Consider the following 23644-nt stretch of genomic DNA (forward strand, 5'->3'; position numbering starts at 1 on the left):
CTGGGTGGGCACAGGAGTACATTCAGCCAGAGACTCATTCCACCGAGATGCAGCACAGAGCGTCATAGGAAGTCATTCCTGCCTGTGGCCATCAAAGTTTACAACTCCTCCCTTGGAGGGTCAGATATCCTGAGCTAATAGGCTGATCCTGGACTTATTTCATAATTTACTGGCATAATTTACATATTACTATTTAACTTTATGGTTCTATTACTACTTATTATTTATGGTGCAACTGTAACGAAAACCAATTTCCCCCGGGATCAGTAAAGTATGACTATGACTTGTGTACAGACTCTCCTGTGCCCAGCATCACTTTATGGACATAAAATCAATCTGTGTATGTAAGCTATCTTATGTATTTATATTTGTTTTGTTTTTTTTATTTTGTGTTCTTTATCTTTTTTTTTGTTCTGCACCGGATCTGGAGCAGCAATTATTTCGTTCTCCTGTCCACTGTGTACTGGAAATGACACTAAACAGTCTTGAATCTCGTTCATTTACATCGTGCCAGCTGCCGAGAGTTGGGCACGTATGCCCAGTCCCCTCCAGATGTGACCGTGTTTACCTAGCTAGTACGCCTAAGACTTCTGCACAGTATTGTAGTCGATAGTGTCTGCACTCAAGACTGGTCGTGTACCTCCAGCAGAGAATTTCGTAGGAGCTTCGGGACAAATTGTTGTTTCTGTGATTAATCCCGAAGAAGTTGTTCATCTTTTTTTTTTTTGTTCCTGTTTGTTTTTTAGGAAGTTAAATCTGAAAACATTAAGCTGTCGGTGAACGATTTTCTCATCAAGGCTTCGGCTCTGGCGTGCTTGAAGGTTCCGGAAGCAAATTCCTCCTGGCAGGACACCGTTATCAGGCAGTGAGTGGCTGATCCGATGGCGGTCCCTGTAGCCGAAGGAAGTTCTCTTCATTTGAAGGTTGACGTGTTTCCAGTGTGTGGAACTGCGGAGCACTGGAAATCAGTTCGCAGCCAGGGAGCACTGCAGGGCGGGAATAGACCCCTCCCACCCGGTCGGTGCCGACTTCTGCCCAGTCCTGTCATCCTGCACCCAGACCTCAGCCCTTCGCGCCCCTCCTATCCACGTAGCCGTACGAATTTCTCTCAAGTGTTGAAATCAAACTGGCGTGCACCATTTCTGCTGGCAGCTCGTTCCACACTCTCACCACCCTCCGAGTGAAGGCGTTTCCCCTCATGTTCCCTTTCAACATCTCGCCTTTCACCCTTAACCCATGACCCCCGACTTCTAGGCTGACTCCACTTCAGTAGGGGGGAGGGAAGGCTTGCATTCTACCCTATCTGCACCCCCTCATAATTTTGTAATACCTCTATCAAATCGTCCCTCACTCTCCTACGTTCTGGGGAGTAAAGTCCCAACCCTGTTCAGCCTTTTCCCCGTAACTCAAGGCCTCAAAGTCTCAGCCAACGTCCTTCTGAACTTCCTCTGCGCTCTTTCAATCTTACTGACATCTCTCCCTGCAGGCAGGTGACCGGAACTGCACACATCTCTCCCAATTAGCGCCTTGTACGTAACATCCCATCTCCCGTGCTGAGTGCCTTGGGTCTGGCAGGCCGACGTGCCAGCAGCTTTCTTTACGACCCTGTCACAAGAGCGTCCCTAACCCGGAGATCAGCGCCAGCCTCCCTGTGACGTGAGATACACAGCGTGCCAGAGGGTTGCAGGAGAATTAATATCTTAAGGGATGATAAGTTGAGGACTAAAACTCTTAACAGTCTGCAATGCCCGCTCTTCGCTCTCCTGTGTGTGGCCTTTACATTGGGGGAAAGAATCAGCGTCAGTCTGAGTAATTCCGGGTGTGGTTCTTATTAGTGAGGTTGAGCCTCGGTATTGAGACACAGTGTGGAAGAGGCCCTTCGACTCCTGCCACGCACACCTAATCCTACCCTACCTACCAGCTGGGGGCCGTGGTCGAGCAGTCGGCGACTTGGGCCGGCTCCCCCCACCGGACTTAGTCTGGTGAGGAGGGTGTGAGGACACCCAGCAGGACTGAAAAACAAACGAGATCTGACAAAGGTCGGATGAGCTCCTTGTGACCCAACGGCCATCTTCCGTGGAAGAGATTAAAGCCTCACCATATATCTACGAATCGTACGCTGTGCACCTGGTTAGAAGAGACACAATGAACTTGGGCGCTGCACCGTGATCCTGGACCTGCCCAAGGCCTCCGCCTGAGGAAGGGCCAAGCTCGAAGGAGCGGCCGCGGCTGGAGGCCGACACGGCCTCGGGCTCGAGTCCGGCGACGGGCGGTGCCAAGGTGGCCGGCGAGAACAAGCTGGAGGAGAGGCGGTACTCGGCGCTGTCGCAAGCTCGAAGGAGATGGAGGTGCTTAGCCGCCAACCCGGGATTGGGGACGGCACCCACTGACCGACCAGTGTGTCTTTGGACTGTGGGGGGAAGCCAGGGCACCCACAGGGTCACGGAGTGGGGCGGGGTAATGTACAAACTCCTTAGAGGTGGCGGCAGGACCATGAAACAATTTTTGGGCCACCCGCTGGAGAAACAGTGAAGCTTTCAGTCTGGTGCAGCACTCTTGTCCCGGATACCCTCGGTGCCCTGTCGTGCCTCCCGCCGTCTGCAGAGGCCCAGGGAACCGTGGCGCTGTCCGTGGGGGAAGCTGGAGGACGCGTTGAGTCGCGGGCGGGCGGCTCCAGGGCGTGACGGCGGGATGGATTCCCCGCCACGTTCCAAGGGTGCACGGGTCAGGCGTGCCGCGTTGGCGTTAGAAGCAGGGTGACACTCGCGGGCTGCCCCCGGCGCACCCTTGCTGACTTTATTTGATGCCAACGGCCCGTCTCGCCGTACGTGCGACAGACAAAGCTGAGCTACTGCTTTCGGTGCTGTTCCCCCGCCTCCGTTCACAATGAATGAGCCAGAATCCAGGCGTCCCTGGGAAGGGTCCAGCTCCCCCCTCAGCACCATAACCCGTTACGCTACGCAGCCCAGTGCCTGTTACTGTGCTGTGATGTACTCCAGCCTGCCCTCCCGCTGGAGGCTAAAGGCCACTTTATGCTTCGTCAAATCTACGCCGTAGCCTGACGTGCACCTCTCCCAAAATGTAACTACGCGTCGCGGTGTCGCAGACTACAACAACTGTGATTGGTCCGCCTGGTCGCATCACATTTCCTCCTACGCTGCAATAGCATCCCGTTGGGCGACTGAAGGGCAGGGAAGGAACTCTGGCTGCAATGCTTTCCATAAAGCTTTACAGACCTCCGAAATTACGGAGGACCCTGTGCTTGACGCCCGTTTGTAGCTGGCTGCTACAGTCTGTTGACTCCCACCCGAAGCTGAAACTCGAATGGTGATTGCCAGTCACTGTGCGTACACCGATGTGAAATAAACAGTTGGAGACGATGAACCAAATCGCCAAATCTACCTGCTGACATCCGAAAATGTTTGAAATGCATTTCCTCGTCCATGTCTCTCAGTGGCCGGACAAGCACGGAAAATTCACCCTCCTTCACAGTTTCAGTCGCCATTGTCTGAAGTTTGAGTTTGAGTTTCAACACAAAGAAACTCAACACAGTGGTGTGGAAACCCCACCGCCAACTAGAACTTTGGCGGTGAATTGCAGAGTGACGCAGACTCACCAACGCACGAGTATAAATGTTCACAACGGCGTAGGCTACTACGCAGAAGTATAAGAGCATTCATTCCAGCAGGCGACTGGGAGCGGGAGAGAGGGGTGTTACCGCGGTGCCCTCGGTGAGTGTGTGTCGCGATCGGGGAGCTGGTACCCGTCGCCCTGTGATGGACTCAAGTCGAACAGAAGCCTCTCCTGACCACGGCTGGTGGTGGAGGAGGAGGGACGCAGGATACAGACAGTTACGGCACAGTGCAGGCCCTTCGGCCCACAATGTTGTGCTGGCTCTATCTAACCTACTCTGGGATCCATCTGGCCCTTCCCTCTATGTGCCTTGCATCCGTGTGCCGATGAGTCTGGTAAATATCCCTGATGTATCTGCCTGTACCACCGTTCCTGGCAGAGTATTCCACACATCTACCACACACTCTTCTTAAAAAAAACACCTATTTCTGACATCCCCCCATACTCTCCTCCAGTTGCTTTAAAATAATTCCCCCCTCCCCCCCCCCAGTATTTGCCGTTTCCATCCCCTGGGAAATCGTCTCTGCCTGTCCACTCTGTCTATGCCTCTTATTGTTTTGTGAGCCCCTCACCTTTCATCTCCCTTCACTCCAAAGCGAAAAGCCCTTGCCCGCTTCACCTTTCCTCCCGAAACTCGCTCTCTAATCCAGGCAGCGTCCCGGTAAAATCTCCCCTGCGCCCTCTCCAAAGCATCCACGTTCTTCCTTCCTATGAGCACGCCGCCAGAGCTGGACACAGTATTCCAGGCAAGAGAAAGTCTGCAGACGCTGGGTATCCGAGCAACGCGCACGGAAAGTCTGCAGACGCTGGGAATCCGAGCAATGTGCACGAAAACGCGGGAGGAGCTCAGCGGGCTGGGCGGCGTCTGCGGGGGATAAAAGTGCAGTCGAGGTTTTGGGCCGAGAGCCTTCAGCGGGACTGGAGGAAAGTAGCCGAGGAGTGGATTTAAAAGGTGGGGGGCAGGGGGGAGAGAGGAACGCCAGGCGATAGGTGAGACCTGGAGGGGGAGGGATGAGGTAAAGAGCTGGGTGAAAAGAGACAGAAGGCCATGGAAGAAGGAAAGGGTTGTGGGGGGGGAGTGGAGAGCATCAGAGGGAGGCGATGGGCAGGCCAGGAGATAACGTGAGAGAAAATATCCCAAGTGTGGTCTAATCAGGGTTTTACAGAGCTGCAGCATTACCACGTTGCTCTTGAACTCAGTGCCCTGCCTCATGAAGGCCAGCACACCATAACCAGCCTCTGCAGCTTTGAGAGATCTGTGGCCGTGAACCCCAAGGTCCCTCCGTTCCTCCGTGCTGGTAAGATTCCTGCCATTAACCCTGGCCCCGCTGGCCTTTCCAAAGTGAGCCACTCCACGCCTGTCCAGGTTAAACTCCCGTCTGCCACTTCTCAAGCCCGGCTCGGCGTCCGGCCAGTGTCCCATTGTGACCCTTGGCAACCTTCTACGCTGCCCGCGGCCCCTCCACCTCCGTGTCGTCCACAGACATCCTAATCCCCCCCCTTCCACTTCCTCACCCAAGTCGTTCATAATCCTCAGAGCCGCTGTCCTCTTCTCGCACCAGGCACCATGTGGTGGATGTCAGTGTGGCTGTGAGTACCCCTGCTGGCTTGATCACGCCCATCGTGTTCAACACACACATCAAAGGACTGGCTTCCATCAGCAGCGACGTGAAATCCCTGGCTGAGCGGGCACGCGATGGCAAGCTCCAACCCCACGAGTTTCAGGTATGCTTTAGTATTTGAGCAAAGTAGTTCCGTGTGCTTGTTGCATGGTACCTAATGTTCTGATGTGTTAGAAACCACTGTTCTTTTTATTAATAATACTTTTTGTTAAGATTTGTACTTTTCAATAAACTCGTGTACTTTTCACACTCACTGGCAGAAAACGGTATAGCAGCTAAACTAACGGTTTACCACCGTTCTCATTTTTCATTGGCTAAGCATTAGCACATGACCCAGCTGATGTCACTGTTCTAATTATGCAGCCTATTAACTAGCTTATCTCTCTCTGAGGGATTTCTTATCAATAAATCTGATCAGAGGAGCCATCTTTGCTTCTTCATTCCTTTGTCTATGCATGCATTCACCTCTCAGCATCGTTTCTCAGTTCTTTATTTAGTTTCCTTAGTGTTTGTTCGTATTCTAAAATAAATGATTGTTAGAATGAAGACCGCTTGCCATTTTTGACCCCTGGATCAGAAAACAAACAAGATCCAACATTTATGAGAGGCAAATGGGAAGACTTGGGAAAGATTGTCCAGTGATGGATAAATGAGGTTGAGATTTGTGTAAAATGTATCAGAATCTGTTTTTTTTATATATATAGCCGGGGGGTGGTGATGGGGACAAGCTCCCACTGCCTATTAAAGGCTGCCAATGGCGTGCGTCTCAAATAGCCTCTGACAACCATGTCCAGCTCCTGGCCTTCATGTGCGACTTAGCGACTAAGCCAGGCGGAACCGTTTCTCCTGACGGGAGAAGGGGCAAAGGGCGGGTTACTGGCGCCCGAAAACCATCGGCTGCGTGGCGGGGGGGTGCAGTGACTGCTACATGGGAAGCAGCTCGCTCTCCATATCGTACTGCCCGGGCTCGTGTATCACGTAGGCAGCTGGGGCACAGCATGAATGGCCAACCCCAACCACCGAGTGGCCTTGATTTCAGAGTCAGGTTTACGTCATGAAATGTGTTGCTTTTGTGCAATATGTAATATTAACTCTATAAATTACAATAACTATATATAAAATTAGATATGTAGTGCAGAAAGAGAGGGGGGAAAATAATGAGGTGGTGTTCATGGGTTCAATGGCCATTCAGAAATCGGATGGTAGAGGGGAAGAAGCTGTTCCTGAATCGTTGCGTGTGTGTCTTCAGGCTCCTGTACCCCCTCCCTGACGGTAACAATGAGAAGAGGGAACGTCCTGGGTGATGGGGGTCAGTAATGATGGATGTATCTCCTGTATCTCCTCCCTGATGGTCACAATGAGTAGAGGACATGTCCTGGGTGATGGGGGTCAGTAATGATGGATGTATCTCCTGTACCCCCTCCCTGATGGTCACAGTGAGAAGAGGACATGTCCTGGGTGATGGGGGTCAGTAATAATGGATATATCTCCTGTACCTCCTCCCTGATGGTAACAGTGAGAAGAGGACATGTCCTGGGTGATTGGGGTCAGTAATGATGGATGTATCCCCTGTACCCCTCCCTGATGGTCACAATGAGAAGAGGACATGTCCTGGGTGATGGGGGTCAGTAATGATGGATGTATCTCCTGTACCTCCACCCTGATGGTCACAATGAGAAGAGGACATGTCCTGGGTGATGGGGGTCCTTAATGGTGGATGTATCTCCTGTACCTCCTCCCTGATGATCACAATGAGAAGAGGACATGTCCTGGGTGATGGGGGTCAGTAATGATGGATGTATCTCCTGTACCTCCACCCTGATGGTCACAATGAGAAGAGGACATGTCCTGGGTGATGGGGGTCCTTAATGGTGGATGTATCTCCTGTACCTCCTCCCTGATGATCACAATGAGAAGAGGGCATGTCCTGGGTGATGAGGGTCAGTAATGATGGATGTATCTCCATTACCCCCTCCCTGATGGTCACAATGAGAAGAGGGCATGTCCTGGGTGATGGGAGTCAGTAATGATGGATGTATCTCCATTACCCCCTCCCTGATGGTCACAATGAGAAGAGGGCATGTCCTGGGTGATGGGAGTCAGTAATGATGGATGTATCTCCATTACCCCTCCCTGATGGTCACAATGAGAAGAGGACATGTCCTGGGTGATGGGAGTCAGTAATGATGGATGTATCTCCATTACCCCCTCCCTGATGGTCACAATGAGAAGAGGACATGTCCTGGGTGATGGGGGTCAGTAATGATGGATGTATCTCCATTACCCCCTCCCTGATGGTCACAATGAGAAGAGGACATGTCCTGGGTGATGGGGGTCAGTAATGATGGATGTATCTCCTGTACCCCTCCCTGATGGTCACAATGAGAAGAGGACATGTCCTGGGTGATGAGGGTCAGTAATGATGGATGTATCTCCTGTACCTCCTCCCTGTGGTCACAATGAGAAGAGGACATGTCCTGGGTGATGGGAGTCAGTAATGATGGATGTATCTCCTGTACCTCCTCCCTGATGGTCACAATGAGAAGAGGACATGTCCTGGGTGCTGGGGGTCAGTAATGATGGATGTATCTCCTGTACCTCCTCCCTGATGGTCACAATGAGAAGAGGGCATGTCCTGGGTGATGGGGGTCAATAATGATGGATGTATCTCCATTACCCCCTCCCTGATGGTCACAATGAGAAGAGGACATGTCCTGGGTGATGAGGGTCCCTTTTCAAAAGGCATCACCTTTTGAAAGGGTCTTGGGATTCTAGGCAGGCGTGTCCTCGTGAGGAAGCTGGATGAGTTTAAAAGTTCCTGCAGCTTTCTAAAATACATATTTTAAAAATTTCAAAATATAAATTATACAAGTAGATGCCACAACAGCTTGTCTGTGGAAGACCCTTGCAATATAGTCTCTCTGGTGATAAAGTTAAGAGTGGTGTTTGTAATTTCCGTTCAGAATATGCACTTGTCACTAACCCACTGTTTCTCCCCCCTCTCGACACCAGGGCGGGACTTTTACAATCTCAAACCTGGGAATGTACGGTATAAAGAACTTCTTGGCCATTATCAACCCACCTCAGGCGTGCATTCTCGCTGTGGGCGGATCAGAACAGAGGCTACTTCCCGCAGACAACGAGAAAGGGTAGGCAACGTGCAGACCGCAAGCCGGTTAAACGCGTAACTCTCGGTTCGGCTAGGGGGTGATCGCCCCCGTCCCGGCCAAACTTAAGAAATCCCGTTTGGGTGGACACTACACGATGTGTCCACTGTTACAAATCTGTACCCCCAAGATAACAAACAGCACAATATGCGATTAAACAATTAAGCGTTGTAATTCTTAATTTGACTATAGGGTTAGTAGAAGAAACAAAAAAAAGGGCCTATTCTCGTGCAGCAGTCTAAAGCACAACGTTGAGTTCACAGTTCAGTCCACTGGTTTCCCGTCAACCTCCGAGCATAGCCGACCCTCGGACCCTCGCTCCAAGTCCATTCCGTCCGAGGGTCTGCCAACTCTCTCCATTCGCGTCTTCTCTCCCCGGCTAAAGACCGCAAAATCCCTGCTCCCAAGACCCACAAGAAAGAACACCATCCCTCTCATTGGAGAGCCCCATGTTCCAAAGCCCCCGTTATCTCCAGTCATAACCCAAACATTGCTGCTACAGAGAAACCATCACCTTAGCGGTGAGATCTCACAGCACGTTACAGACGTATCACCGGTAAGTTATATTGGATCTTAAAGAGTTGTTTCACTCTGTGAGACTGTGTGTGCTGGGTGCGTACACTCTGGCGTAATCATTGACTGGATCTTTTAAATACACAACATCAGAAACTGAAAGCCGCAGGAAGGGCTGCAGAGGGTGAGAATACAGGATCGTAGAAGAGAGTGGCACAGAGACAGACCTCCCCCTCGGGCCCACCGCGTCCGCACTGAGCGCGATTCCGAACTGAAACCTCTCCTGCCAGTAGCTGACCCACGCCCCTCCCGTACCCGCCTGTTCACAGCCACCGCTGTCGCGTCGGCTTCCAGCGCCCGGCTGCACGTTGCAGGCACCCGCTGCCAGCTCTCCGTGTAGCAGAAGCACGCGTGCCTCTCTCAAACACCCCCTCCCCTCCACCGCGGTTGTCGAGACACCGGGGCGTGCCGGCGTTCGGAGTGCAGTTTCCCGGCGACGCCTGAGAGACGGGCTTTCCCGTTCCCTCCGCGATGACGCGGCCTTCCTCCGGGCGCTGCGGTCTGCTCCCGCGGCTCGCAGACGAGCCGGTTAGTAGGTCAGTTGGCCGTTGTAAACTGCCCCGTGTTTCGCCGCTGGGCCGGAAGGACCTGCCCCACATTTCATCTCAGATGCCCTCTCATATTTGACATTTCCACCCCGGGATAAAGGTGTTGCTGGCCTCACTAAAATCAGAAAGTAAGCAGTTTTATTGGGGGGGGGGGGCATCGACCTGATGTAATTAACCCTCCACTGGGATCTGCTCGATCTGCAGAGCGTTTTCTATACTTTTTAAAATCTAACATAAATCGATTTCTATCGGGCGATTCAAAGCTGTTGATTTGATCCTTTCTGCAATGTTCTGCCAAGCTGAGCCAGGTCGCTGGGGGGGCGGGCGGGGTAACTTTGGGGTGTGGGCAGAGGTGGTTGTAAACTCTGACCGTTCTCGTCCCCGCAGGTTTGACGTTGCCAACGTGATGGCCGTGACCCTGAGCTGTGACCACCGCGTGGTGGATGGGGCCGTCGGGGCGCAGTGGCTGGCTGAGTTCAAGAAGTTCCTGGAGAAGCCGACGACCATGTTGTTGTAGGCCCCAGTAGCCGGCGGCCGCGTCGTCAGACGAGGCTTCACGAGTCAGTTTTTAATCTGTAAATTCCTCAGTCTTGCATGAGAGCCTTAACTTTTCTGTTACAAATTGTAAGTATTTATAAACGCTGTAAAAGAGACGTGCAGTTGAACTAGAATTCGGAGTTTATAGAGAGGGGGAACTTCTTCAGCCCATCAGGGGAACAGGCCGCGGTCCTCGGTCCGGGGCCAGTCTTTCCGGTTGTCCTCATCTTCGAGGATCCTTCCCGTCCCGGGATTGAGGTCGTCGGAGCTTCCGTCGGCGTATCTGTACCCCCGGGCTTTTACGGGGTGGGGCTGCCCGGGCTTGGGACCGTGCGTGGCAGAGGGGGGGAGACCCCCGCGCCACTGGCCAGTCCGGTGCTGTTTTAGAAGCAGCTGGCTCGATTACTTGCACAATCAGTCGCCAAGAGTCCGATTTGCTGCCTGTGCTTAGATTAAAAACATCAGGAATAAACAGGCAGTAGTTAAACCAGGACGCATGCTTCCTTTCTGGATTTGTAGGATTAGAATCGGCGGAATCTTCTCTCCAAAACGTGGATGTATATGAATTAAGACGGATTAACCAGCCATTCGGTTCAGGTCTGTTTCACTTCAGTTGAACCTTTTAAAAAAGCATTGAAGTTCCAGTTTAACTGCCCGCCGTTAGTCCAGTGTTTGCGTCAGATGGGAGCCATCGTACGGAGGATTTGGAATGATTACAAGGACGGGTGGCGGGGAAGATGTACGTCTGGGTTCTCCTCTCATTATTCATTCTGCATCAGGTTCAAGGTCATGCGGGATGCCATGGAACTCCACGCCTCTGGAATCACCCGCTCTTGAGCTGTGTTGGCAATTGAAATCCCAAAGAAGGCAGTTGCGCAGTTAGCTGACGTGCTGGCAGCAGGTAACCGGACGCAGGCCGCAAGTCACCGAGAGCCTGTCGTCTTCACGCTCCGCCGTGCGGCGGTGGTTTCAACCGCATCGTGTCACACAAGTCTCCACCGTCGGCTGAAGTTTTTTTTTAAAGTACGACTTTTTTTTGTTTTGCCGCAGACTTTAATGGTTCAAGTGAGCTTAATGATAAATACTCGCACCAAAAAAACAGCAGCTGCTTTGTCCCAGTTTTGTTTCTGTGTGCGGACGCTGCGGTCAGCACGTTGAACAAGGAGTAGACGGGGAACAGAGAGACAGTTCTTAGCCCCAAGCTTCGGATTATGCCAGCATTGTTCTGTGACGGGAGGGACAGCTTCGCACGTAGGTATAAAAACAACAGCAGTGCAACACGCTGGCCCCAGTCCTGTCCGATAATCCGTACTCTCAGTGCGTGCGTTTCGAATTAATTTTTGGTTTATCTTGACACTCCAGTATCTTTTGCCTGATTGCTTCCGAGAAGGTGGAACGGAAGGGGGAGGGTGCACAAATCAGAACTGTACGAGGAACCCAAATGTAGAATACTGTACAATAATTCACGCTTGTATATCAACGTCGAGTTTTATGTTTCGGAAGTGTACCTGCAGAGTCTGTGCGCGTGCGTGTGTGTGAGTGAGAGACCTTTGCATTGTCAGATCACATCGTCACTCTGAATTTGCGAGCTGTGTAAAGGAATTTCGGGATTCATTAATTAAACCAAATCTCCATTCTCAAATCAGAGCTGACGTCCTCGCCTCTGCCTGCCTGCATAAATGTGTCTGCCTGTGAGTGTGCAATAGTGTTTAGTTCTGCTGTAGAGTTCGGGGTTAGGGTTGTACTTTATAGCCACGGGCCTGTGTTCAGCCCGGTAACTGTCGAAGTTGTGTTCGGCTGCGTAGAAAGCAGGCCACGCGTCCGTCCTTCTCTCTACACCACATTACATTTCTATCCCTGTATTTATTGTGGGAGGGCGTACAAGTGAGCCACAGCTCCACTGCTTTAGATGCAGGAGATCAGTGCTCGCTCTAATCTGAAAATCTCAAATCAGCAATGTTTCAGTAAAGGAATATTTCGGCTATTAATGAGAAAAACAACCAGCGTTAAAACCATTTAAAGTAAAAAAAACAGGTTCCTAACACAACTACTTTTATTCTGTGGCAAAGGGAAGCAGTTCACAGAATGGGGAGCTAAGTTCCGTCAGCAAGATGCAGTACTTAACGTGCATTGTTACATCCTCTGCCCCTCTCGGGGGCAACTGGTGGGGAACTTGCACCTGAAGCTGGGGAATAAAAGTCGAATAAACTAGAAGCTATTTAAAATTCCGTGGTGATTTCTTCCTCGCGCGCGGATGGCAAAAAACTACCTGCGGTATTTCAGCTGCTCAGGATTACGGATCGCGGGCCCGAGCAGTTCTACGTATCTGCGTCACCGTACAGCCTGTCGTGTCTGTACTGACCGTGGTGGTCTTCCGTATCCCTCCATTCCCAGCGAGCGAACCTCACTCAGCCCCCTCGACTGCCGAGGGACTCCCTCCGATCCTCTTCCTAATCTAAAGGCAGTTACAGCCGTGACTGACAGTGGAGAGGACAGGCTGTCCAGCCTTCGTCCCTCCTGCAACGTTACCTCTCAGGCAAAAAAGGCTTTCCTTCTACTTTATAACCTACTGAATGTTGAAAGGTCCAGACTGAGCGGGTGTGGAGAGGATGCTTCCGATAGAGGGGGAGTCGAGGAGTCGAGGACCAGAGGACACAGATAGAGTGGGTGCGGAGAGGATGATTCCTATAGTGGGGGAGTCTAGGACCAGAGGACACAGATAGAGTGGGTGTGGAGAGGATGCTTCCGATAGAGGGGGAGTCGAGGACCAGAGGACACAGATAGAGTGGATGTGGAGAGGATGTTTCCTATAGTGGGGGAGTCTAGAACCAGAGGACACAGATAGAGTGGATGTGGAGAGGATGTTTCCTATAGTGGGGGAGTCTAGAACCAGAGGACACAGATAGAGTGGATGTGGAGAGGATGTTTCCTATAGTGGGGGAGCCTAGAACCAGAGGACACAGATAGAGTGGATGTGGAGAGGATGTTTCCTATAGTGGGGGAGTCTAGGACCAGAGGACACAGATAGAGTGGGTGTGGAGAGGATGTTTCCTATAGTGGGGGAGTCTAGGACCAGAGAGCACAGATAGAGTGGATGTGGAGAGGATGTTTCCCATAGTGGGGGAGTTTAGGACCAGAGGACACAGATAGAGTGGATGTGGAGAGGATGTTTCCTATAGTGGGGGAGTCTAGGACCAGAGGACACAGATAGAATGGGTGTGGAGAGGATGTTTCCTGTAGTGGGGGAGTCTAGGACCAGAGGACACAGATAGAATGGGTGTGGAGAGGATGTTTCCTGTAGTGGGGGAGTCTAGGACCAGAGGACACCCAGAGGACACAGATAGAGTGGGTGTGGAGAGGATGTTTCCTATAGTGGGGGAGTCCAGGACCAGAGGACACAGATAGAGTGGGTGTGGAGAGGATGTTTCCTGTAGTGGGGGAGTCTCGAACCAGAGAGCACAGCCTCAGAGCAGAGCAGGGGTTACCAACCCTTTTCATGCCATGCACCCCAACTAGGAAACCCTCGGAATAGAGGGACGTCCATTCAGAACGGAGATGAGAAGGAATTTGTTCAGACGGAGGGTGGAGAGTCTGTGGAATTCGCAGCCACAGGCAGCTGTGGAGGCTGAGTCACTGGGTACACTGAAAGCGGAGATTGAGAGGTTCTTGGTTGGTTTAAGGGGAGAAGGCAGGGGAAGGGGATTGAGGGGGAGAATGAATCAGCCATGATGGAATCGCGGAGGAGACTGGATGGACCGACTGGCCTAATTCTGCTCCCGTGTCTTGTGGTCCGAAGCCAGGCGATCGGAGCAGAATTGCAGTGTGGAGTTGCACATGACGCTTGGCAGCGGGGTGGGAAAACTAAAAAACTTGACAACTGCATGTCATGGGTCAGTCAGGAACGCGGTTTAATAATTAACACCATAGATGGTACCACTCAGGGCTTCAAAGGGATTTATTCTGACCCGCAGGTTTTTACAATCGTGGAATCGGGCCAGTTGCCTACTTCGGTTGGCGTTCCCTGGTGGGCCGTTCGGCAGGCTCCAGTGAAGGGGAAAGAGGGGGTGGTCCGGGGGGGGGGCAGGCGGGACTGAGGGTGGGGACGGCTCTTGCGTCAGTGGTCACTTCAGGATTCGCCCGGAGAATTCTTGAGGACTGTTGACCAAAGGACTGATCCGATTTTCCGGAAGGGAGCACGCTCCAGTCCGCCTGACACCAGGACCGGTTCCCCGAGGGTCCAGGAACGCGACGCGGTCACTCGGCGAGGGTGGGCATCCGGACCGACAGCACGTGGGACTTCCTGTTGAACCTGGCACTGACCGTGTCCTCGCTGATGGGGTCAGGTAGGTCAAGTTGCAGTCTGTACTTGTCGGGGACGTCGATAACCACGTCATCCTGCACCGGAGAAATGAACAGTCCAAATCTACTGTACTTCTACGTAAACGTTAATTTAGATGATGAGGACACTCTGTCCTCGTTTATTGTCATTTAGAAATGCATGCATTAAAAAATGACACAACGTTCCTCCAGAATGATATCACAAGAAAAATGCAGGACAAACCAAGACTAAAACTGACAAAACCACATAATTATAACATATAGTTACAACAGTGCAAAGCAATACCGTAATTTTAATTTTAAATGATCAGCTCAAATTACGTTATTTGGCGGATACAGTGCCGAGTTGGACCTGCTGGCCTTTCAGCAGGTCCAATCCGCACTGTATCCGCTAAATATTAACCCTAACCTAATCACGGGACAATTTACAATGACCAATTAACCTAGCTGGTACACAGAAACACAGAAAACCTACAGCACCATACAGGCCCTTTGGCCCACAATGCTGTGCAGAACATGTACTTAGAAATTACCCAGGGTTACCCATAACCCTCTATTTTTCTCAGCTCCATGTACCTAACCAGGAGTCTCTTAAAGGACCCTATCGTATCCGCCTCCACCACCATTGCCGGCAGCCCATTCCACACACTCACCACTCTGTGTGAAAAACTTACCCCTGACATCTCCTCTGTACCTACTTCCAAGCACCCTAAAACTGCCCCCTCTGGTGTTAGCTGTTTCAGCCCTGGGAAAAAGCCTCTGACTATCCACACGATCAATGCCTCTCATCATCTTATACACCTCTATCAGGTCACCTCTCACCCTCCGTCGCTCCAAGGAGAAAAGGCCAAGTTCACTCAACCTATTCTCATAAGGCATGCTCCCCAATCCAGGCAACATCCTTGTAAATCTCCTCTGCACCCTTTCTATGGTTTCCACATCCTTCCTGTAGTGAGGTGACCAGAACTGAGCACAGTACTCCAAGTGGGGTCTGATCAGGGTCCTATACAGCTGCAACATTACCTCTCGGCTCCTAAATTCAATCCCAGGAACAGGGAGATAGGGGATCTGAATGTGTGGCTGAGGAGCTGGTGTGGGGAGCAGGGACTTAGGTTCTTGGACCACTGGGATCTGTTTTGGGGTAAGGATGAATTGTACAGAAGGGACGGGTTGCACCTTAACAGACGGGGACCAGCATTCTGGCAGGCAGGTTTGCCACTGCAACACGGGTGTGTTTAAACTAAGTAGTGGGGGGGAGGGGATGAATGGGAAATATGAGAATGGAGTTAAAGGGAAAGAGAGAATAAGGAAAGTTAAGACAGACAACAGAATTAACGGGCAGAAAGCTCAGGAAGGGATCGGAGAGAATGGCCAAGTGCAATAGGAATCAATGTGAAAGGAGAGGGGAGTAATGGATTAAAAGTATTGTATCTGAATGCACAAAGTATAAAATAAAGTGGATGAGCTTGAGGCTTAGTTGGAAATTGGCAAGTATGACGTTGTAGGAATAACAGAGACATGGCTGCAAGAGGACCAGGGCTGGGAAATGAATATTCAAGGGTATACGCCCTATCGAAAGGACAGACAGGTGGGCAGAGGGGGTGGGCTAGCTCTGTGAGGAATGAAATTCAGTCCCTCGCGAGGGGTGACATAGAATCAGGAGATGTAGAGTCAGTATGGATAGAACTGAGAAATTGTAAGGGCAAGAAGACCCTAATGGGAGTTACCTACAGGCCCCCAGACAGTAGCCTGGATATAGGGTGCAAGTTGAATCAAGAGTTAAAATTGGCAAATCGCAAAGGTAATACTACGGTTGTTATGGGGGATTTCAACATGCAGGTAGACTGGTCCAGACCCCAAGAAAGGGAGTTTGTGGAGTCCCTCCGAGATGGATTCTTAGAGCAGCTTGTGCTGGAGCCTACCAGGGAGAAGGCAATTCTGGATTTAGTGTTGTGTAATGAACCGGATTTGATAAGGGAACTTGAGGTACAGGAGCCATTAGGAGGCAGTGACCATAATATGGTAAGTTTTAAACTACAATTTGAGAGGGAAAAGGGAAACTTGGAAGTGTCAGTATTACAGTTGAACAAAGGGAACTATGGTGCTATGAGGGAGGAGCTTGCCAAAGTTCAATGGAACAATACCCTAGCAGGGATGACAGTGGAACAGCAATGGCAGGTATTTCTGGGAATAATGTGGAAGGTGCAGGATCAGTTCATTCCAAAGAGGAAGAAAGATCCTAAGGGAAGTAGGGGGAGGCCGTGGCTGACAAGGGAAGACAAGGACAGTATAAAAATAAAAGAGAAGAAGTATAACATAGCAAAGACGAGTGCGAAGCCGGAGGATTGGGAAACTTTTAAAGAGCAACAGAGGATAACTAAAAAGGCAATACGGGGAGAAAAGATGAGATACGAAGGCAAGCTGGCCAAGAATATAAAGGAGGATAGTAAAAGCTTCTTTAGGTATGTGAGGAGGAAAAAATTAGTTAGGACCAAAGTTGGGCCCTTGAAGACAGAAATGGGTGAATTTGTTATGGGGAACAAGGAAATGGCAGATGAGTTGAACAGGTACTTTGGATCTGTCTTCACTGGGGAAGACACAAACAATCTCCCAGATGTAATAGTGGCCAGAGGACCTAGGGTAACGGAGGAACTGAAGAAGATTCACATTAGGCAGAAAATGGCATTGAATAGACTGATGGGACTGAAGGCTTTTAAATCCCCAGGGTCTGATGGTCTGCACCCCAGGGTACAAAAGGAGGTGGCTCTCGAAATCGTGGACACATTGGAAATTATTTTCCAATGTTCTATAGATTCAGGATCAGTTCAGGATTGGAGGGTAGCTAATGTTATCCCACTTTTTAAGAAAGGAGGGAGAAAGAAAACAGGGAATTATGACCAGTTAGCCTGACATCAGTGGTGGGGAAGATGCTGGAGTCAATTATAAAGGATGAAATAGCAGCACATTTGGATAGCAGTGGCAGGATCGGTCTGAGTCAGCATGGATTTACGAAAGGGAAATCATGTTTGACTAATCTTCTGGAATTTTTTGAGGATGTAACTATAAAAATGGACAAGGGAGAGCCAGTGGATGTAGTGTACCTGGACTTTCAGAAAGCCTTTGATAAGGTCCCACATAGGAGGTTAGTGGGCAAAATTAGAGCACATGGTATTGGGGGTAGGGTACTGACATGGATAGAAAATTGGTTGGCAGACAGGAAACAACGAGTAGGGGTTAACAGGTCCCTTTCAGAATGGCAGGCGGTGATTAGTGGGGTACCGCAAGGCTCGGTGCTGGGACCGCAGCTATTTACAATATACATTAATGATTTAAAACTAACATTAGCAAATTTGCAGATGACACAAAGCTGGGTGGATGTGTGAAATGTGCGGAGGATGTTGAGATAATGCAGGATGACTTGGACAGGTTGGGTGAGTGGGCAGATGCATGGCAGATGCAGTTTAATGTGGATAAATATGAGGTTATCCACTTTGGTGGCAAGAACAGGAAGGCAGATTACTATTTGAATGGTGTCAAGTTAGGAAAAGGGGAAGTACAACGAGATCTGGGTGTCCTTGTTCATCAGTCACTGAAAGTAAGCATGCAGGTACAGCAGGCAGTGAAGAAAGCTAATGGTATGCTAGCCTTCATAACAAGGGGAGTTGAGTATAGGAGCAAAGAGGTCCTTCTGCAGCTGTACAGGGCCCTGGTGAGACCACACCTGGTGTATTGTGTACAGTTTTGGTCTCCAAATTTGAGGAAGGACATTCTTGCTAATGAGGGAGTGCAGCATAGGTTCACGAGGTTAATTCCCGGGATGGTGGGACTGTCATATGTCGAAAGATTGGAGCAACTGGGCTTGTATACTCTGGAATTTAGAAGGATGAGAGGGGATCTGATTGAAACATATAAGATTATTAGGGGATTGGACACGCTAGAGGCAGGAAACATGTTCCTAATGTTGGGGGGGGGGGGGGTCCAGAACCAGAGGCCACAGTTTAAGAATAAGGGGTAGACCATTTAGTACGGAGTTGAGGAAAAACTTTTTCACACAGAGGGTTGTGGTTCTGTGGAATGCTCTGCCTCAGAAGGCAGTGGAGGCCAATTCTCTGGATTCTTTCAAGAAAGAGTTAGATAGAGCTCTTAAAGATAGCGGAGTGAAGGGATATGGGGAGAAGGCAGAAACTGGATACTGATTGTGGATGATCAGCCATGATCACAGTGAATGGCGGTGCTGGCTCGAAGGGCTGAATGGCCTACTCCTGCGCCTATTGTCTATTGTACGTCTGTAGACTGTGGGGAGAAACTGGAACACCCAGAGGAAAAACCCACGGAGAGACTGTACAGAGATTCCTTACTGAATATCGCCAGAATTGAACTTTGGACTCTGGAACGCCCCGAGCTGTAATTGCTCCCAGAAGTTAGTTCCTCTTCAATTACTTTTATAGAACTAGAAGCAACTTTCTGGCTGGTGGGTCCAGGCGATGATGTGACAGTAATATCCCCTCACTAATACCCCCTCTACCTGCGTCGGAAGGAGACATTACAGACCACGTGTGCCCACCTTTCAAACAGAACACACACTTTCCTACTGTGATATAAAAATCATAAATTTTAAAAATAATCAAAAACACTAACTTGTTGATCACTTTTATAAATCACAACCCGCATTACTCACTGGTTGTCTAATCCGACCACAATTTTTTTTTGGGACCTGGAGTGAGTCTGTGTCCCAATGAAGACACAGGAAGTGGGAAGTCCGGAGCACCAGACTCCGGGAACGCCTCTTCCCCACCCTGCTGTCGAGACTCCTGAGCTGTTCACCTCTCCCACAACATGAACCCCGCCCCCACCCTCAGCTATCCTTCGCCGTTCCTTTCTGCAGTATTTCGGGCCGTACAGCACGAGTCATCTCGTACTCGTCGCAGTATTCGTTGATGTAGTTCTATTCTGTAGGAGGTCGAATAGTTCAGCAGAGAAACAGGCCCCTCGGCCCACAGTGCTGTGCTGTACCAGCCGTGAAGTAAATCAAAAACGTCCGTATCCCTCCTACACGACGTCCACGTCCCTCCACCCTCCTCGCATCCATGTGCCGATCTGAACGTCTCCCAAAAGCCCCGAATGTGTTTGCCTCTACCACTGCACAAGGCAGCGCATTCTGGGTCTCCACCGTGCTCTGAGTAAAACAAAACTTACCCCTCACCCTCTGGTGTTAGATGTTCCGGCCCTGGGCAACAGATACTCCCAGTCCACTCTATCTCTGACTCTCATAGTCCGATAAACCTCGATCAGATCTCCCCCTCAACCTCTGGTGTCAGACGTTCCGGCCCTGGGAAACAGATACTCCCAGTCCACTCTATCTCTGACTCTCATAGTCCGATAAACCTCGATCAGATCTCCCCCTCAACCTCTGGTGTCAGACGTTCCAGCCCTGGGAAACAGATACTCCCAGTCCACTCTATCTCTGCCTCTCATAGTCCTAGAAACCTTGATCAGATCTCCCCTCACGCCCTGGTGTTAGATGTTCCGGCCCTGGGCAACAGATACTCCCTGTGCACTCTATCTCTGCCTCTCATAGTCCGATAAACCTCGATCAGATCTCCCCTCACCCCCTGGTGTCAGACGTTCCGGCCCTGGACAACAGATACTCCCTGTGCACTCTATCTCTGCCTCTCATAGTCCGATAAACCTCAATCAGATCTCCCCTCACCCCCTGGTGTTAGACGTTCCGGCCCTGGGAAACAGATACTCCCAGTCCACTCTATCTCTGCCTCTCATAGTCCGATAAACCTCGATCAGATCTCCCCTCACCCTCTGGTGTTAGACGTTCCGGCCCTGGGCAACAGATACTCCCAGTCCACTCTATCTCTGCCTCTCATAGTCCGATAAACCTCGATCAGATCTCCCCTCACCCTCTGGTGTTAGACGTTCCGGCCCTGGGCAACAGATACTCCCAGTCCACTCTATCTCTGCCTCTCATAGTCCGATAAACCTCGATCAGATCTCCCCTCACGCCCTGGTGTTAGACGCTCCGGCCCTGGGCAACAGATACTCCCAGTCCACTCTATCTCTGCCTCTCATAGTCCGATAAACCTCGATCAGATCTCCCCTCACGCCCTGGTGTTAGACGTTCCGGCCCTGGGCAACAGATACTCCCTGTGCACTCTATCTCTGCCTCTCATAGTCCGATAAACCTCGATCAGATCTCCCCTCACCCTCTGGTGTTAGATGTTCTGGCCCTGGGCAACAGATACTCCCAGTCCACTCTATCTCTGCCTCTCATAGTCCGATAAACCTTGATCAGATCTCCCCTCACCCTCTGGTGTTAGATGTTCCTGCCCTGGGAAACAGATACTCCCAGTCCACTCTATCTCTGCCTCTCATAGTCCGATAAACCTCGATCAGATCTCCCCTCACGCCCTGGTGTTAGACGTTCCGGCCCTGGGCAACAGATACTCCCAGTCCACTCTATCTCTGCCTCTCATAGTCCGATAAACCTCGATCAGATCTCCCCCTCACCCTCTGGCGTTCCAGAGAAAACAACACACGGCCACGGGTCTGTTTCCAAACGCTCTTCAATCCCGTCCGTAGGAATTTTCTCCAGCAGTCTCCCAACGCTGACATGAGACTGGCCGGTCTGTAGTTCCCCAGGATTTTCCCCCTTTTTCTTATCTGGAGATACAGCATCTCCAGGCCCTTCTGATCCAGCCGGCCTAACCACGGGACAGTTTACAAACGACCATCTAACCTACTAACCGGTGCGTCTTTGGACTGTGCGGGAGGAAACCAGAGCACCCGGAGGAAACCCCATGGGGTGACGGGGGGGAGAGGACGTACAAACTCAACTCTGCCCCCACCCCGAGCACCTCGTCAACTGCTACGCTGGCACGGCATGGTTCCTCTGGGACTGCTGTGCGAGCGAGGAATTTCACTGTGTCCCGGCGTGCGTGCGACTACAATCTCGTCTGAGCTGATCTGTTTCCCCAGGAGCCTCCGCTTCTCTTCGCAACTCTGGGCTACAAACTCGGCTGTCGGCGGTTTACAGGGCGCAGGGGCAAGGGTTAACACGGCGTCCCGGGCGAGGGTGAGAAGTCTTTGAAGAGTAGAGCCTCTCCCCCTGACGAGCAGTTCACGCTGATCAGAGACGAGATTGATTGAAATATGATTAAACGAGGGGACAATTGCTTTACGAGTTTCAAAGTTGCTATCTCTCAGCTTCCACTGACCTTGGAGCCCTGTGTTGTGAAACGGCGATTGGTCTCGAATTCAAACATGCACCATTAGCCAAACATTGCTCACCACTGAGAACATCTACCATAAACGCTGCCTGGGCAGGGCGAAAAGCATTATCAGGGATGCATCTCACCCTCACCGTGGACTTTTTACTCTCCTCCCATCCGGTAGGTGCTACAGGAGCCTCCGCTCCCGCACCAGCAGGCATGGGAAGAGCTTCTTCCCTGAGGCTGTGACCCTGCTGAACCTCTCATCACAGCACTAAGCAGTATTGTATCCATATTGTACTGTCTCAGTGCTTTTATATTTGTGTGCTGTAACACTTACTTTTTATTCACAGTTATTTTGTAAATAACACTATTCTTTGTGTTTCTGGTCAGATGCTAACTGCATTTCATTGGCTTTGTATCTGTACTCGGCACAGTGACAATAAAGTTGAAACATAGAAAATAGGTGCAGGAGTAGGCCATTCGGCCCTTTGAGCCTGCACCGCCATTCAGTATGATCATGGCTGATCATCCAACTCAGTACCCCGCCCCCGCCTTCCCTCCATACCCCCTGATCCCTTCAGCCACAAGGGCCATATCTAACTCCCTCTTAAATATAGCCAATGAACTGGCCTCAACTGTTTCCTGTGGCAGAGAATTCCACAGATTCACCACTCTCTGTGTGAAGAAGTTTTTCCGCATCTCCGTCCTAAAAGGCTTCCCCTCTATCCCCAAACTGTGACCCCTCGTTCTGGACTTCCCCAACATCGGGAACAATCTTTCTGCATCCAGCCTGTCCAATCCCTTTAGGATTTTATATGTTTCAATAAGATCCCCCCTCAATCTTCTAAATTCCAGCGAGTATAAGCCTAGTCAATCCAGTCTTTCTTGATATGAAAGCCCTGCCATCCCAGGAATCAATCTGGTGAACCTCTATGGCAAGGATGTCTTTCCTCAGATTAGAGGACCAAAACTGCACACAATACTCCAGGTGTGGTCTCACCAAGGCCTTGTACAACTGCAGTAGTACCTCCCTGCTCCTGTACTCGAATCCTCTTGAATCTAATCTAATCTATTCCCTAACCGCTGGTCAATTCTAAAAGAAATGGCATTTCTCCGTTCAAACCTCGGTGACGGGGGTGGGGGGGGGCATGCTGTTCAGGAGTAAAATAACGTAACCCAGGTGTTGGGGGAATGTGGGTGTCCTCCTGCAGGATTCCCTGGTGGTTAATCTGCAGGTTCAGTCGGCAGTGAGGAAGGCAAATGCAATGCTAGCGTTCATATTGAGAGAACTAGAATGCAGGGTGGTAAGGCCGAGGCTTTGTGAGGCACTGGTAAGACCCCACTTGGAGCACCGCGAGCAGATTTGGGCCCGCTCCCCTCCCACTTCATAAGAAAGGATGTGCTGATATTTGAGAAGGTTTTAGAGGAGGTTCACAAGAATGATTTTGGAATGCAAGGCTTATCGTATGAGGAGGGATCGATGGCTCTGGGCCTGTACTCACTGGAATTTAGAGGAATGAGGGGGATCTCACTGAAACCTGCTGAATGTTGAAAGGCCTCGATAGAGTGGGTGTGGAGAGGATGTTTCCTATAGTGGGGGAGTCTAGGACCAGAGAACACAGATAGAGTGGATGTGGAGAGGATGTTTCCTATAGTGGGGGAGTCTAGGACCAGAGGACACAGATAGAGTGGGTGTGGAGAGGATGTTTCCTGTAGTGGGGGAGTCTAGGACCAGAGGACACAGATAGAGTGGGTGTGGAGAGGATGTTTCCTGTAGTGGGGGAGTCTAGGACCAGAGGGCACAGATAGAGTGGGTGTGGAGAGGATGTTTCCTGTAGTGGGGGAGTCTAGGACCAGAGGGCACAGATAGAGTGGGTGTGGAGAGGATGTTTCCTATAGTGGGGGAGTCTAGGACCAGAGGGCACAGATAGAGTGGGTGTGGAGAGGATGTTTCCTATAGTGGGGGAGTCTAGGACCAGAGGACACAGATAGAGTGGGTGTGG

General features: G+C 50.8%; 2 protein-coding genes across 3 annotated transcripts in view; one reads left to right on the plus strand and one right to left on the minus strand.

Annotated features, from left to right (window-relative positions):
* Nucleotides 1-11725, plus strand: part of dlat (dihydrolipoamide S-acetyltransferase (E2 component of pyruvate dehydrogenase complex)) — a 44132-nt gene extending 32407 nt beyond the window's left edge. Inside the window, exons 10-13 of the mRNA XM_072238558.1 lie at nt 747-865; nt 5196-5358; nt 8268-8404; nt 9931-11725. Coding sequence (XP_072094659.1) covers nt 747-865; nt 5196-5358; nt 8268-8404; nt 9931-10060 — 549 coding nt within the window. The 3' untranslated portion in view covers nt 10061-11725. The remainder of the gene's footprint in view (nt 1-746; nt 866-5195; nt 5359-8267; nt 8405-9930) is intronic.
* A 2251-nt stretch (nt 11726-13976) lies between these two features.
* LOC140212705 (PIH1 domain-containing protein 2-like) overlaps nt 13977-23644 on the minus strand; it is a 24393-nt gene continuing 14725 nt past the window's right edge. For both annotated transcript variants that reach the window (XM_072283802.1, XM_072283801.1), the window contains exon 5: nt 13977-14475. In XM_072283802.1, coding sequence (XP_072139903.1) covers nt 14335-14475 — 141 coding nt within the window. In that variant the 3' untranslated portion in view covers nt 13977-14334. The remainder of the gene's footprint in view (nt 14476-23644) is intronic.

The sequence above is a fragment of the Mobula birostris genome, chromosome 20 (assembly GCF_030028105.1).
Source record: "Mobula birostris isolate sMobBir1 chromosome 20, sMobBir1.hap1, whole genome shotgun sequence".
Lineage (NCBI taxonomy): Eukaryota > Metazoa > Chordata > Chondrichthyes > Myliobatiformes > Myliobatidae > Mobula > Mobula birostris.